Consider the following 13,446-nt stretch of genomic DNA (forward strand, 5'->3'; position numbering starts at 1 on the left):
CAGCGCAGTCGCCGCAAAACTTCACCAACGAGTCAGCGGCGCATGCGCTAAAGGACAGGTACCCAACAACCAGCAACAGCAGCAGCAGCAGCAACAACAACACACACAGTACTCCACACTCACACACACAGCATATCTCGTAGATACACTAGACAAAGCCATGAGCATTGAGCTCAGAGCTCAGAGCTTGGGCCAGTTTGAGCTCTTGTGCGGTTAGCAACGGTTCTCTCTGTGCTTTCAAGAGCTTTTTATGGGGAACCAACACAAGCACAAGCACAACAGGAATGGCTAAGAAGTGGTTGTGGCTATGAAAGTCACATAAATCCATAGCTAACGTTACAGCTTAGGTTTTTCAGACTAGGAAACAGTATCAAATGCAAAATATTAAATAATATTTAATTGCTTATCTCTATGTTGAGCCACGTTTTTATGTAAATTCTTCATTTCATTCCTACGTAAATATTTCTCAAAATTCTCCAAAAAGCCACATAAATCCATAGCTAATGTTACAGCTTATGCTTGGCAAACTAGGAAGCAGTATCAAGCAGTAGTTAATAATTAAAGTATGTATATAACTATAATTATTTGGTTCTTCTGTCTGCTAATTGCCATAACTGAAACAACTTTAAATTCTTCTTTCGTTTCCTGCTTAAATCTTTTTTCAATCCCCGTTTAAGCTGAGGTCTTATCACACACCACAGTCCCCAACCAGTTCACTTGGCTCAGGCGCTAATAAATTGCCTTAGCACACACCCAAACCAATGAAATAACTTCTCCAAAACACTCACACGCCATTAAATTGCCCAACAAAATACTCGAAGCGATACAATTAATCAAGAATGCGAGCGTCATAAATGTGAAAAATTACCCCAACAAAATTGACAGGCGGCATTGGAATTGATTGAAGAAATGAGCGAATGAGCCGACAAAGTGAACTTGGTTCAAGCCAAATGAAGCGTGGCGAAAATAACTTAAATTGTTTGCTGGACAAACATTAAATATGCTTTTTAAATCTGCCAAGTAACAGTTAATTTAGTTGCGAAATCAACTAATTCTATTATATTCTATAATTAACTATTATTACTTACTAAGTAAACTTGTCGCTTGTTTAGTTTTGAATGTATATTTTTAGTGGTTTTCTAAGCAGCAGCAAGTAATTACTTTCATATATGCATTTGGTCATAAAAACCTGTATTATTAGGCCACATTTTAATTGGCCGCAATTAGCTAGTTTTATTGAACCCAGACTGAATTAAATTAATGGTGTTATTGTTGACAAAACAAATAAATATTAAATACAAATTAAATTAAATACTCAAAATAAATCCAAATTGAATTTGTTTTCAAGCATTTCGCAAGTAAACCGGATCACAAATCGACAGAGTTGAGCAATATTAATGAGTGCCAGCTCATACATAGTAATAATTGACTCATTTCTTACACAAAAGGTGGCAGATTTGATCAGCCAGGAGCTGCAAATTGTTGTGTGGTAGCTATGGCAACCAACGGTGCGTATACATAATGCAAAACACTTCCGTTGGTTTGTCTTTATCTCATTGTGCTGCTGCATGTTAATGAACAACTAACTGTTGCCCGTCGGGGGCATGTAATTTACACACTACTCGCACACATATGAAGTGCGAGAATTGAAAGCTGCCCCCACACCTCAAAATATGCGCGCAAATGTGTGTAATATACCTTTACTTCGTTTACTTCGCTCTGGGTTTTGTGTACACAATCGAAGTGGCCTTGCCATTGCTTAATGGCATATACGCAGAGCACCGTTACAATGTATGCACATAAATATGGATATGGAATTGGAATTGGATATGCATTAGGACAGATTAAACCTGCAGACCAATACACGCACACACACACACACGCACATTGCAATGGACCCGCTTCAGACTAGGAAATAAAGCAACTACTCTGACCCATGACGCACTTGAGTTGGCTTGGGGGTCGGTGTCGAGTTTATTCTTACCGAGTGCGTATTGGATTAAGACTCGTTTCTCAACTGGTTTGTCTGGGGGGAACAATGACAGAGTGAAGTAGTAGGCTTGTTTCCACTGTGCACCTGAACTTGGACTCTTGTCTACGCACACGATCAAGGTTATTGATTACCACAAAACATTCCTCAATATGTTTCGCAAATATTGCAGCAGCAAATTATGGACTACAGAATTGCAATTACAGAATGCAATAATAACAGTAATCGAATTGATAGATAATTGCATTTACTCTCAGCTATGAGAGATAGTTGTCAAATGATGCCCCAAGTAAAAGTTCAATGCTGATTTTCAATCGACTTTAAATTAACTTAAGCAATATGTTCGTTATTGTATTTGAATCTATTTCCGATACCGTTAGTAGTAGTGAGCATTAAATTAAATCCTTCGGCAACGGCAGCTGCAAGTTCTTATGCCTGTTCACCTTGTACTTATGGTTCAAGTGCTATTTCTGACAACACCCAAGCAGCTAGTAACAGCTGCTGTGCAGATTTAGACTACAAAACACAGCAAGAGCTGAAGAAACAAAAAATATACACAAATACAATACAAGAAAAAATACAACTGAAAATATGTTGGAGGAAAATTCTTGAGTCATGGCAACGCCCCGACAGCGCCCAGACAAGTTTCACTTTTTCTTGGCATCGAGCAAAGTATTTTGCTCTGCGCAAAATTATATAAACGCTTGCAAAAATAATTCCACCAGCACTAGTGTAAGTGTATGCGTCTGTATCTATGTGTGTGTGAGTGCATTTAATAGGTGCAGTCAACTGGCGTTTGATTCTTCGTGTTGCTGCTGCCAAGCAAAAAACATTTCAAGTATGGCCCGCCAAAGTCGCACAGTGGTCGAAATTGACAAAAGGCACAACCATAAAAACCATTCAATTAACTGCAATAAATCGCCGATAAGCACAATTAAATTAATTAAATAAATTTGGAAAAAAACGATTTGCATGTGATTGTCGCGGTTTATTGTTCTCTGGCCACTGTGCATTTGGAGCCCCTAACAACAAACTAAACGCCCCTGCAGCTTGTGAACTCGTGTCTCGAGTTGCACCTTCTACACCGAAAACATGGCCAACATGGAACAGTTGTCCAGTGCCCAAGTGACTAACTGCCTTATTGCCATACTGTCTTAGTGCCTTACTGGCTAACTGGTTGGCTGTTGTTGTCTGCGGTGCATTTGAAAGTGGTTTTGGCCATTGCATAAGTGCACCAAATTCCAATAGCAACAACCACAACATCGACAACAACACAACAGGGCAGAGCTGGTTTCTAATAGTATCTAAATCAGTTACAATTTTTACTATATCATTCTTTTTTTCTGCTGTGTTGTGCTGTGCTGTGTTGTGTTGTGTTGTAGCCAAGTGTTGACGTAATGCACCCGATTATTGCCGTATATTCAATTGGGCCAATTGAAGCGGAAAACTTAAAGCACAAAACACACAAAGCGAAACCCAAAGCCAAAGCCAAGACATGGAATGTTTTTTTGATCTCATCGTTGGTTATTTCCCCAGTTTTTATTGAGTATTCTTTCAACATTATATTCGTATATTAAACACAATACATACACATACATATTTAAACAGACATAGATAGATTTCATATATGTATATCTGACATCGGGAGTGACTGATTTATTTGGCAGTAACAAAGATTGTGACATTGTGTCCTCGGACATCAGTCGCTTAGGCTAGTGGCTAACTCTCTGAGCAACAGACAAGTTGCTTACTTTACTTTCTGCCCGTATAGTCGATGCTATAGGAGCCCGTGTAGATGTTCAGATTACGCAACGCCGGATGATGTTGCTCCGGCTGTCCATTATAGGGCTGCTGTTGCTGAGGCGCATAATATGACTGCTGCGCTGGTGGTTGATAGTAGCGTGGCTGTGGCGCTGGAGGATTGTAGTATTGTGGCGTGGGATTGTAGTAGGGACGAGCTGGAGCCGGAGCTGGAGCTGGTGCATACTGCGGCTGCTGCTGATGGCGTTGACCAAAGTCGTTCAAGCTGAACTTGCTGGCCGCAACTGCCGGACGATTGAACTTCTGATCCTTGTAGTAGACAGCGGGATCTTCGCGATACTGACCATCGTCCAACTCATTGGGACCCAATGGATAGGGATTGCTGTTAGTCAGCGTAGGTGGCGGCACATTGATGTGACTGCCAGCTGGCTCAAAGCCACGCTTGCTGGCACCGTACTCGATCTCACGCACCTTGCCCTGATCGTCCACATAGCCATACTTGCCATAGACCTCGCCGTTGGGATACTTTGTTTCGATCTTAAAACTCTTATCGGCGGCCTCGTAGCCATACGTGTAGGATCCGTCGTCGTTGTGCTTATCGATCTGCTTCAATATGGGCACGGGCGTTGTATAATCCTGATGTTGCGCATACGCAATGTGAGCCAGCGCCAGCATCAAACAACAGCAAGTGGACTGTGCAAAAGAGAGACACGAATGACAAGTAAAAATTAAATTATGTTATTAAACAATTGCTTTAATTAATGAGACAAATGTGTCAAATATTGAAACACTTTAACGCGCCAACACTAATTGATTGTTTACCAATATTGTAATTGCAATTTAATTTGCCAAATTGGCAAGCAGTATTCATTCGATTTTTTTGGGCTTACTCAACGGCAAAGCATTCCGTAGAGTCGCGCTCAAGGACGTTGGTAAAAGACCTGCAATTAAGCCCCATTTAATCATGCTCATAAATCTCAAGACACTTGGCGCACACAATGTTAACTCGTTGACTTGTAGACGGGATTTATAGGGGCGTCAAAACCAGTTTTGCGACTGCATTCTAACGCTTTGACTAAGCAAAAATACTTGATTCTATCGACAATTTCAAGGGTTTCATATTGCACTTTGTTTATTTGTTTATTTCGTCTTGGTTTGTTTTGCTCACCAATTTCAGCATTTTGTCAAATGTTTTGTGAATAATTACGATTGTCGATTCGCTTTCACCAATCTCAAAACAGTTGCAAACAGTTAAATGGGAATACAAATAAATTGAAATCCAAACGCAGCGAATAAGTAGCGTTCAATTTGAATAGCGAACGCTTTATGCTTTTGTTTATTTTTTCCTCTGCACTTCCACACGAGACTCTGCGCAACGAAACGACAACTCAAAAGAAAATCAGGGCGTGCAACGCTTTTATACCACGAACAACAATTCGAGCAAAATAAGTAAATTTGAAGTAAAGTAAAACTGTAAGCCGAAGGCGGCCGACACTCAATTGCCCGGTGGAGATCGTGGCAGGTGCAGGGAGTGGTCGGGCGACGGTCGGGTACGGGGGCGACGTGGAGCTTACCAGCGACCACTTGGCTCTTGGCTCTTGGCTCTGACAGCGATCAGCTGCGATATACGAAGCTTGAACCCGAACAGAATCGAGTGTGCGCTGGAATGCCGCATAGAAATCGAAAGCGTTATTAACGCCAACAGCCAACTATCGAGTACTTCCTGCCCCCGCTTGCCAGCTTTAACGTGTACATATATCTATCTGTAGAACTCTATAAGCAATCAGGTTATTAACGTCTAAATAAATTCTTGGCTGGCAATTTATGCTGGCAACTCGCACATACGCATATGAAATTAGCTCGTTCTATTTGGAGCACAGAATGCAGCGAGTCTAATGAGGGGGCAGCTGTTGTATACGGAAGCTTTAGAACAGCTCAAGAATTTCAATTATGTGCAGCTCACAACTGGCTTTATTTCATTTGGCCAGCAGTTACAATGCGACTGCAACGACCTTTGCAAGCTTTTGACCATTTCTTTGCTCTCCACCGAGACAATCGAAATACTTTAAGTCCACTGACCTAGTCAATGTTTGGCAAATTCAAAACAAAAACTGGTTAGCCGCAACGTAGAAGAGAAATTGAAACAACGCAAATACATGTATATGCACTTTAGTAAAATAATGTAGAAATAAAGGCTGTTTAAAGAGTCATCATTTAAGAAAAAATATAATATTACAAAACAAATATATTTATAAAAATTTGTAAAGCTTAATAGTAAAAAAATAGTCAAGCAATAAAAATAAAAATAATATAATCAAATAACATAACAATTTAAATTTATATAACAGAATTTCATTGCGATCATAAGCAGGTTGACATATTTACTTCTTGTTATTGAACATATACATTTATAGAAGAAAGTATCTATACATAATTTGTATTTAAATATTTACAGTTGTATTTAGTAATAACAAATAATATATACATTATTCTCAACATCATACAGAGTATTGTCTTAGCCAGCAAAAGGTTTTTTATAACCTTTTCTCTGGAAATTGATATACTTAGAAAAAGCTCATTTAATTAGCGTATACTTAATATGTCTACACATTATAAGCACATATGGGACAGGTTTTGAAAGATAAATTGTTAATCGAATCCCTGATATAAATACTTGGCTGGCACATACTGGAATATCTTGCTAAATCGATCTAGCAGCACCGTGTCAAAGGTCTGAGTCAGCACCGGACGCAACACATCGTAGAGAACACGCCAATTCTCATTGAAAAGCTGATTGGCACTGTCTTCGAGTTCCCGATTGCCACCAAAAAGATTTGTTAGATTTATGCGAACCTTATCTACACGCTTAACATCTGTTTTAATGGCAGTAACATTCATAAAAGTTAAATCCTGCAACTGTATTGGTTTCATCTTCATTCCCAGGAAAAACTCCAAATTATCTGAAAAATGTACGCAACAAAAAAATGAGAATTGCATATTGCAACCATTTCGAATTTTCTTACCAATTTCAGAATTTAAAACGCCAGCACTATTTAAATTGAGAACCAGCACGTGGCCCCTTAGCTTGTAGTTGCACTTGAGAGTGATTTTTGAAAGCTGCACATGGAAGCCAGTCGCATAGTGGCCAGACTTGAAGAGAGAGCTAAAAGCCATTTATATCGCATTTAATTTGCTCAACAAGCAGTTTATTTCGTGCAGCTTACGTGCTGTTGAGTATCTTAGCTTGGCTAAGACCATATGTTGTCAGGTTGCGCAGTGCCACTTGAACGTCCAGATTAGGCGGCACACGTTGGGCAATCCGCAGCTTGCCCACCCGAAAAGGATCCAAGGCGCCCACGCCGCGCAGACCAGGCACACCTGCAAATAAATCGTGATTGCAGCAAGACTGCAATGGCAATTTATTGTCTGGACTTACCATTCTGCCAGTGCTGGAACATATTCTCAATTAATTCACTTAAGCAGGCGTTATTCTCTGAATCCTTTAGAGAGCATGGTTTGACAAAGTCAGCTGAAAGAAATAATTTTTATGAACTCAATATAAAATTCCAGCTAAGTTCACTTACGTTGTTCCTCAAGATATGGATGCTGGGCCCTTAGCACAACAAACCAGAAAGATGAGCTCAATAAGAGAAACCGCAGGGCAAATGCTGTCATTGCAACTACTTCAGTTGACTGCTCACTGTACACTGGACAACTATAAACTCAACTGATCGTAAATAGCTTTGGCTATGGCTATGGCTATGACTTTGCTAAATTAAGCCTTGACATCAGTCACAGTCGCAACTCATGTAACCAGTGTGAGGGTTAATCAACTCGGCAACCGCAGACCTTGAATTTGTCGGCAAGTAAAACTTATGTTAAAGTCGTATGCTTAGTGCATATGTCATTTTATATCGGCATCAACTAAAATTTCATCTGTCTGGCAAGTTTACGAATAAAGTGGGTATATTTCAGTCCATCATTGTATTACAGTTTCTTATTTTTTAATTAGTTCTTAAGTAGAACTTGTTAACACCAAACTAAGAAAACAATGTTTTACGCTTGTTTTGAAGGTCAATGAATAGAAAAGTGCCTGACGCCTATTAAGTTGCATATCAAGTATCAATAATATTGGTTAGAGAACATTCAATATATGAATAGTAACTGAACGAGCAAACTAAAGTTGAAAAACTGGTTAATTAAATCAAAGATGCAAATTTCAAAGAGAGAATGTTTTTTTTTCTCACTTTCTTCATTTTAAATCTAATATAGCAAAATTGCTGCCAGTTTTTAGCACATACAGATTCTGACAGTCAAGTCAGATTAAAGTCACAAGCTTCAAATTAACTTGAAAGTGTTCTGATCATCTTCTTCACAATGGCAGTTCAAGCTTGCAAATACTTGACCGAACAACGTAAGCCTGGATTTATCAATTGTTGGCATTATTTAAACATACAACACATACCTTATTTTAGCTGATGACGTGGTACCCTGCTCCTTAGAAGATCCTGACTTTACGGAGATCCTCACTAAAAATCTTCAGACTATATTTATTAACTGGAGTGATGGATTACCTGGTTCTGATATAGTCGGACCGGTGGATCCATTCTGTATAAAGGAATTAAATCTGAAAAGAATCTCATCACCAGATGACAGCGAACAAATAAACCTTAATACGGACTTGAAAAATATCGTTGTCAAAGGCGCGAGACGAGCAACACTTAGTAATCTCGAGTAAATACAAAAAGATATTCATTACTGATCGGAATGTTTATTCAATGAAGAATCTTTTCAGATATGATCCCGCCAAATATGAAGTCAAAGTTACATATGAAATTCCCAGTTTAAGCATTGATTTGGACTACAAGATTAAAGGAACTTCGAATTCAGTAATTCTAGACGAAGAGGGCAAGGGTCAATTAGAAGTTGGTAAGATACTTAAAATATTATTGATCCATCATAATTTATATCCCTAGCTTACTACTGACTAACAGGATACGTTGCTTTGAGCTTTGAAGTAATACTTAAACCAAGAGTCAAAGACGAAGATACGTTTCTAGATGTGGTGAAAGTCGAAGCTAGTTTTGGCAATGTCGAGGACCTTAAAATCAAACTGGATGACTTGTTTGGAGACGATCAAGAACGCAAGAAAGATGCTCATGCATTTTTACATAGAAACTGGGAAGATATTTTCGAGAATTTTCAACCCCTCTTTGACTATGTCGCTCGAACGATGTTAGCAGATCGTGCAAAGAAGATCTTAAGCTACATTCCAGCGAATTTTATAATATCGGATATTCGCTAAGTTAACATGTAAAAATAAAATGAATAATGAATAAACGTATGTTTACACTATAGATTTATCAAATAAAATAAAAAAAATCATTCGTTTCTTTGCCTTTGTCGATTATAGCGAAAACAGATAATAAACACACCGTTAACTATGAAGATATTTCTTTTGAAGACAAACATATTTATGATGACAGATATTCAGAAATATGTACATAATTAAAAAGAATTCGTTGACTGCAACTAAAATCGAATATAACGCAACAATTCCAGACTGAATTTAACAGTCAAACAAACGAAACGTTGTTAGACTACATTTGATATTGATTTTCTGGGAATTGTGCTAATTTCAAAATGACAACACAAACCGGAAAATACTTCATCACGAAACTTAAGCTTAATTTGAAACTATATTCATTAACAGCAGATATTGGTTACATATATCTAATAAAGTCGAATCCATTGATCAATTTACTAAGAAGCTTTAAACTAGCCAAGAGATCAGAATATCAAAACAGACTTGAAGAATATTGTTATCAAAGGCAATAAAAGTTAAGCAATTACATTAAGGACTAGGTGAGAATCGCAAGACCATAATTAAGAATATATAAATATTTATTAAGGGAAGCTTTCAATTATAATCCTAATAAACAAAGCTTAAAAATATGTATACATATATTCAAACCAATATTGTTTTCTATTTTCTTCAACTGCACACCGCAAGATAAATCTACTAATAAAACGACCAAAGTGATGCAAATTGAAACCTGAATTTGTATAACCCATTGTTTATATATCTTTGAAAACACATAATTTGCGTATCCAGTTTATTGCATCTCAAGTTCACTGAAAGTAGTACAAAAACAGCAAGTTTTTATTTTAAATATATAATATTTTGGCAGTGAAAGCAAAATGAACCTGTCATGCATTTAATTATAATTAATTTCAATTTTTTGTTCTGCGAAATGTGCAAATTTTTGTTGTCTTCGCTTGATCGATCAACGTAAGCAGCATTTAAATATTGAATGTCTGATTCCAATTTTTCTAATTTAAATTATAATGATTTCCTGGAGCTAAATTACAGCCACCTTCATTAGAATTCTTGTCAAAGGCATAATTGGAAAACTGTCATTAAGCCCAAATAAATATTGCAAATTAATGGAATAATGAATGAAAAGAGATTAATTTTTATTTTACATCTAAGAAACACTTCTAAGAAGAGCACCCTATATAATTATAGAATTTCTGTTTAAAACAAACATGTTTTCAATTATGCTAACTCAGTTAAATAAAATCAGCTCATTTAAGTATTTTGCTTTGCATCAGCTGCACATTTTTGTCAGATCAATTTAGGAAGTCAACCGGAACCGACGTAGCTCAATTCAGCTTATCTCAATATGAAAGCTCATTTATTGGAAATTTTGATACTCTTAATTGGATTCACATACATCCATGCAGGAAACTTCTTGACCGAGAAACGTAAGCAAAATCTTACGATAACAAAAATGCATATTGAAATTCTGAAATTCAATTTCAGCTGATGTCCTCGAATCCTGCTCCTTCGATGGTCCGAAACTCAAGGAATGTTTAATTAGTAACCTTCAAGTGATCTTCATTAACTGGACTCATGGGCTGCCAGGTTCAAACATCATTGGTCCCGTGGATCCGTTCACCATAAAACGATTGATTTTATCTAGATCATCTCCGAGTGATGACAGCAATCCCGTAAATGTCGACACAGATGTGCGAAATGTTCTTGTCAGCGGTGTTAGCCAGGCAAAAATCGTGGATGCAAGGTAAATATTTAAATATCATTATCAGAGAACTATTAACAATAATATTAATATAATTTCAGTTATCTTCCAAAGAACAATAAAACCGAAGTTCTTCTCTGGATTCCGAAGATAAACATTGATTTCGACTATAGTGTTAAGGGCAATGTTGGCGGCCGAAAACTTGATGATCATAGCAAGGGTCATGTAAAAATAGGTAATGAAATATCTGCTCTTTAAAAAAACAATTGATTGTAAGCTCTAACTTATCCACAGAAAAACTGTTGATCGCTTTTGATGTTGACATAGCATCCCTAGTCACACCCAAAGGTAACTTTATCGATGTGCAACATGTCAGCGTAAGTTTCAGAGAAATCGGGAAACTGAAATTCAAAGTGAATAAATTATTTGGAGGCGACAAATATCTAGAAAAATTAACCCATGATTTTATTAATGAAAACTGGGTTGAATTCTACATAAGCTGGAGGCCAATCATCGAATATGTCATCGAGACGATGGTTTTTCTACGCTCAAGAAAAATATTTAGTTATATACCAGCAGAATATCTGATTGATAACTATGCATTGCTCGAATCGTTATAGTAATATCTTGAAATACACAATATATTAAAATACATAATATTGTTATTGATTTTTAAACAAACTACATATGTTCATATAAAGTTTATACTTTTGTTGCAAAATATACTGCGGATTAATTAAAATAAAAACCGATAATACGTCTAAATTGTTTATTAGTCTGTTGTGTTAACTTTCAGAATGATAATAAATGACCCTTTTTTTGGCATTTATTGTTTCCAAGGTAAGTGAGACCTATTAATTCAAGTCATTTCTAACGGTGTATACCTGTTTTCCCAAAGCTAGTTTTATTGGATTTTGAATTCTATTTGATAGGTATATTGCACACTACCTGTAGATACCTTGTCTCATATCGATTTCGGCAGTCAAACGGAGCTTAACAAATTAAAGTTAGCTTTAAATTAGCAGAATGCAAATTCATATTCTAGGAATTGCGCTGCTTGCAGTGACTTTCACTACTGCTCAAGCAGTAGAGTTCTTAACCGAGAAACGTAAGGATTTCTTAACGCTTATTTGTTCTAATCTCACCTTATCCTTTTTATTTTTCAGCTAATTTACTTGTGCCCTGTTCTTTGGATGATTCAAATATTAGCAATTGTCTTGCCAAAAGTCTCCAGAACATCTTCGTCAATTGGGCAGATGAAATACCTGGAAAGGATGTTTTTGGACTTACGGATCCATTCACTCTTGACAATTATATTGAGACAAAGGAAATTTCAGGGTTCGATGGCAGACCCATTACTATTCACAATGAATTTTTGAACTTTTCTGTAAAAGGCTTGAGTCAGGGAATTATCAGCGCAGCCAGGTAAACACCAAATCATAATCAACATATCATAACCAATTAATTTATTACGTTTGTAATATTTTTTTAGTTACGGAGACGGTATTGCAACAGCTTCTTTGGATATTCCAAAGTTAATCCTAAATTTCGATTTCAAGGCCACAATTGAGGACGGTAAAAATATAACTAAAATTGACGACAAGGTTGAAATGAATTTAAGTAATATACAATATATATATTTACATACATACACTATTCACAACAAACTTTTTTATATTAGTTGGTTTAACAATTGACTTTAGTGCAAATTTTCAACGCAGAGAGACACCTAAAGCCACGTTTCTGGATTTTTCAAAAGTAGAAAATCACCTGCAGGCCTCGGACATCCAAATACTGAGTGAAGCTGATCCGGATAAGTCCTTTAATAGATATATTTCAGACCCAGAGAATGACTTCAGCGGAGTTTTCAAAGCCTGGGATCGCAATTGGGTTGATCCCTTATTATTAAAGCGCGTAAATAAAATATTTAACTATATTCCAGCTAACTTCATAATTAAAAATATTTAATTGAAAACGGTAACTAAATATAATTAAAAAATATGAATTGTTTTATAACTATTTGATTGAACTTTGAATAATGAACTAACTATGTCTTGTGAATAATAAATAATTCAACTGCTTTGTAACAAATAATATTAATATTACTTTGGAATATATTAAATCAAACACATTTCCAAATCTATGGTCTTTCAAAATTTGTTTCTAATTAACTAATTTGCCAAAGGCCAAAGCAGCAAGCGCTAGTAAATCTACGCTAGGTTATAAATTAATTTATTATCTAACTAACTAATTAACAACTAACTGCGTAGAAAGTTTTAATAAATATTTTTAACAAATTACAAATCATTTAAAACTTAAACACTTATTTCGTAAATTACAAGACCATTCTGATTTTTAAATATTTTGCCACATTGAGGTGCGTTATATTTTCGGTGTTGAGAAAGAAATAATCAAGAAAGCGTGTTAAATATAGAAACAGATCAAAGTAAGCATTCAAATACTAATATCGGCTGATATTAAAATTTAATTGATTAAATATTCTGAAACTAAACAATGTTATATAATAATTGCATATTTAAAATTTTTACAAATCTAGCGTTTAATGTCAGAACATATAGTTTCCGACATTCAGCGTACCAAAATTTCTTTTTTAAAATTCCAGCAAGATGCGACCTCATAACTGATTTGATT

At 36.3% G+C, this 13,446-nt stretch overlaps 5 protein-coding genes across 5 annotated transcripts; 3 read left to right on the plus strand and 2 right to left on the minus strand.

Moving 5' to 3' along the window:
* Positions 1-3,484: 3,484 nt before the first annotated feature.
* LOC127566030 (uncharacterized) lies at positions 3,485-5,142 on the minus strand. Its single transcript, XM_052007403.1, has 2 exons — positions 4,920-5,142; positions 3,485-4,444 (listed from the first exon to the last, which is right to left on the minus strand). Exons 1-2 carry the CDS (start codon positions 4,929-4,931, stop codon positions 3,743-3,745), a joined length of 714 nt encoding a protein of 237 aa, XP_051863363.1. The 5' UTR covers positions 4,932-5,142; the 3' UTR covers positions 3,485-3,742.
* Positions 5,143-6,102: 960 nt separating this feature from the next.
* LOC127565821 (circadian clock-controlled protein daywake-like) lies at positions 6,103-7,451 on the minus strand. Its single transcript, XM_052006436.1, has 5 exons — positions 7,336-7,451; positions 7,188-7,280; positions 6,976-7,129; positions 6,775-6,914; positions 6,103-6,711 (listed from the first exon to the last, which is right to left on the minus strand). The coding sequence occupies exons 1-5, from the start codon at positions 7,424-7,426 to the stop codon at positions 6,401-6,403; spliced, it is 789 nt and encodes a 262-aa protein (XP_051862396.1). The 5' UTR covers positions 7,427-7,451; the 3' UTR covers positions 6,103-6,400.
* Positions 7,452-7,993: 542 nt separating this feature from the next.
* LOC127565822 (uncharacterized) lies at positions 7,994-9,083 on the plus strand. Its single transcript, XM_052006437.1, has 4 exons — positions 7,994-8,165; positions 8,227-8,485; positions 8,547-8,680; positions 8,746-9,083. The coding sequence occupies exons 1-4, from the start codon at positions 8,129-8,131 to the stop codon at positions 9,054-9,056; spliced, it is 741 nt and encodes a 246-aa protein (XP_051862397.1). The 5' UTR covers positions 7,994-8,128; the 3' UTR covers positions 9,057-9,083.
* A 1,313-nt stretch (positions 9,084-10,396) lies between these two features.
* Positions 10,397-11,426, plus strand: LOC127565977 (protein takeout-like). The gene is made up of 4 exons (XM_052007072.1): positions 10,397-10,519; positions 10,578-10,836; positions 10,896-11,029; positions 11,089-11,426. The coding sequence occupies exons 1-4, from the start codon at positions 10,438-10,440 to the stop codon at positions 11,412-11,414; spliced, it is 801 nt and encodes a 266-aa protein (XP_051863032.1). The 5' UTR covers positions 10,397-10,437; the 3' UTR covers positions 11,415-11,426.
* A 345-nt stretch (positions 11,427-11,771) lies between these two features.
* Positions 11,772-12,841, plus strand: LOC127565983 (uncharacterized). The gene is made up of 4 exons (XM_052007124.1): positions 11,772-11,902; positions 11,961-12,219; positions 12,287-12,414; positions 12,476-12,841. The coding sequence occupies exons 1-4, from the start codon at positions 11,821-11,823 to the stop codon at positions 12,760-12,762; spliced, it is 756 nt and encodes a 251-aa protein (XP_051863084.1). The 5' UTR covers positions 11,772-11,820; the 3' UTR covers positions 12,763-12,841.
* The last annotated feature ends 605 nt before the right edge of the window (positions 12,842-13,446 follow it).

This window comes from Drosophila albomicans, chromosome 2R, assembly GCF_009650485.2.
Source record: "Drosophila albomicans strain 15112-1751.03 chromosome 2R, ASM965048v2, whole genome shotgun sequence".
Lineage (NCBI taxonomy): Eukaryota > Metazoa > Arthropoda > Insecta > Diptera > Drosophilidae > Drosophila > Drosophila albomicans.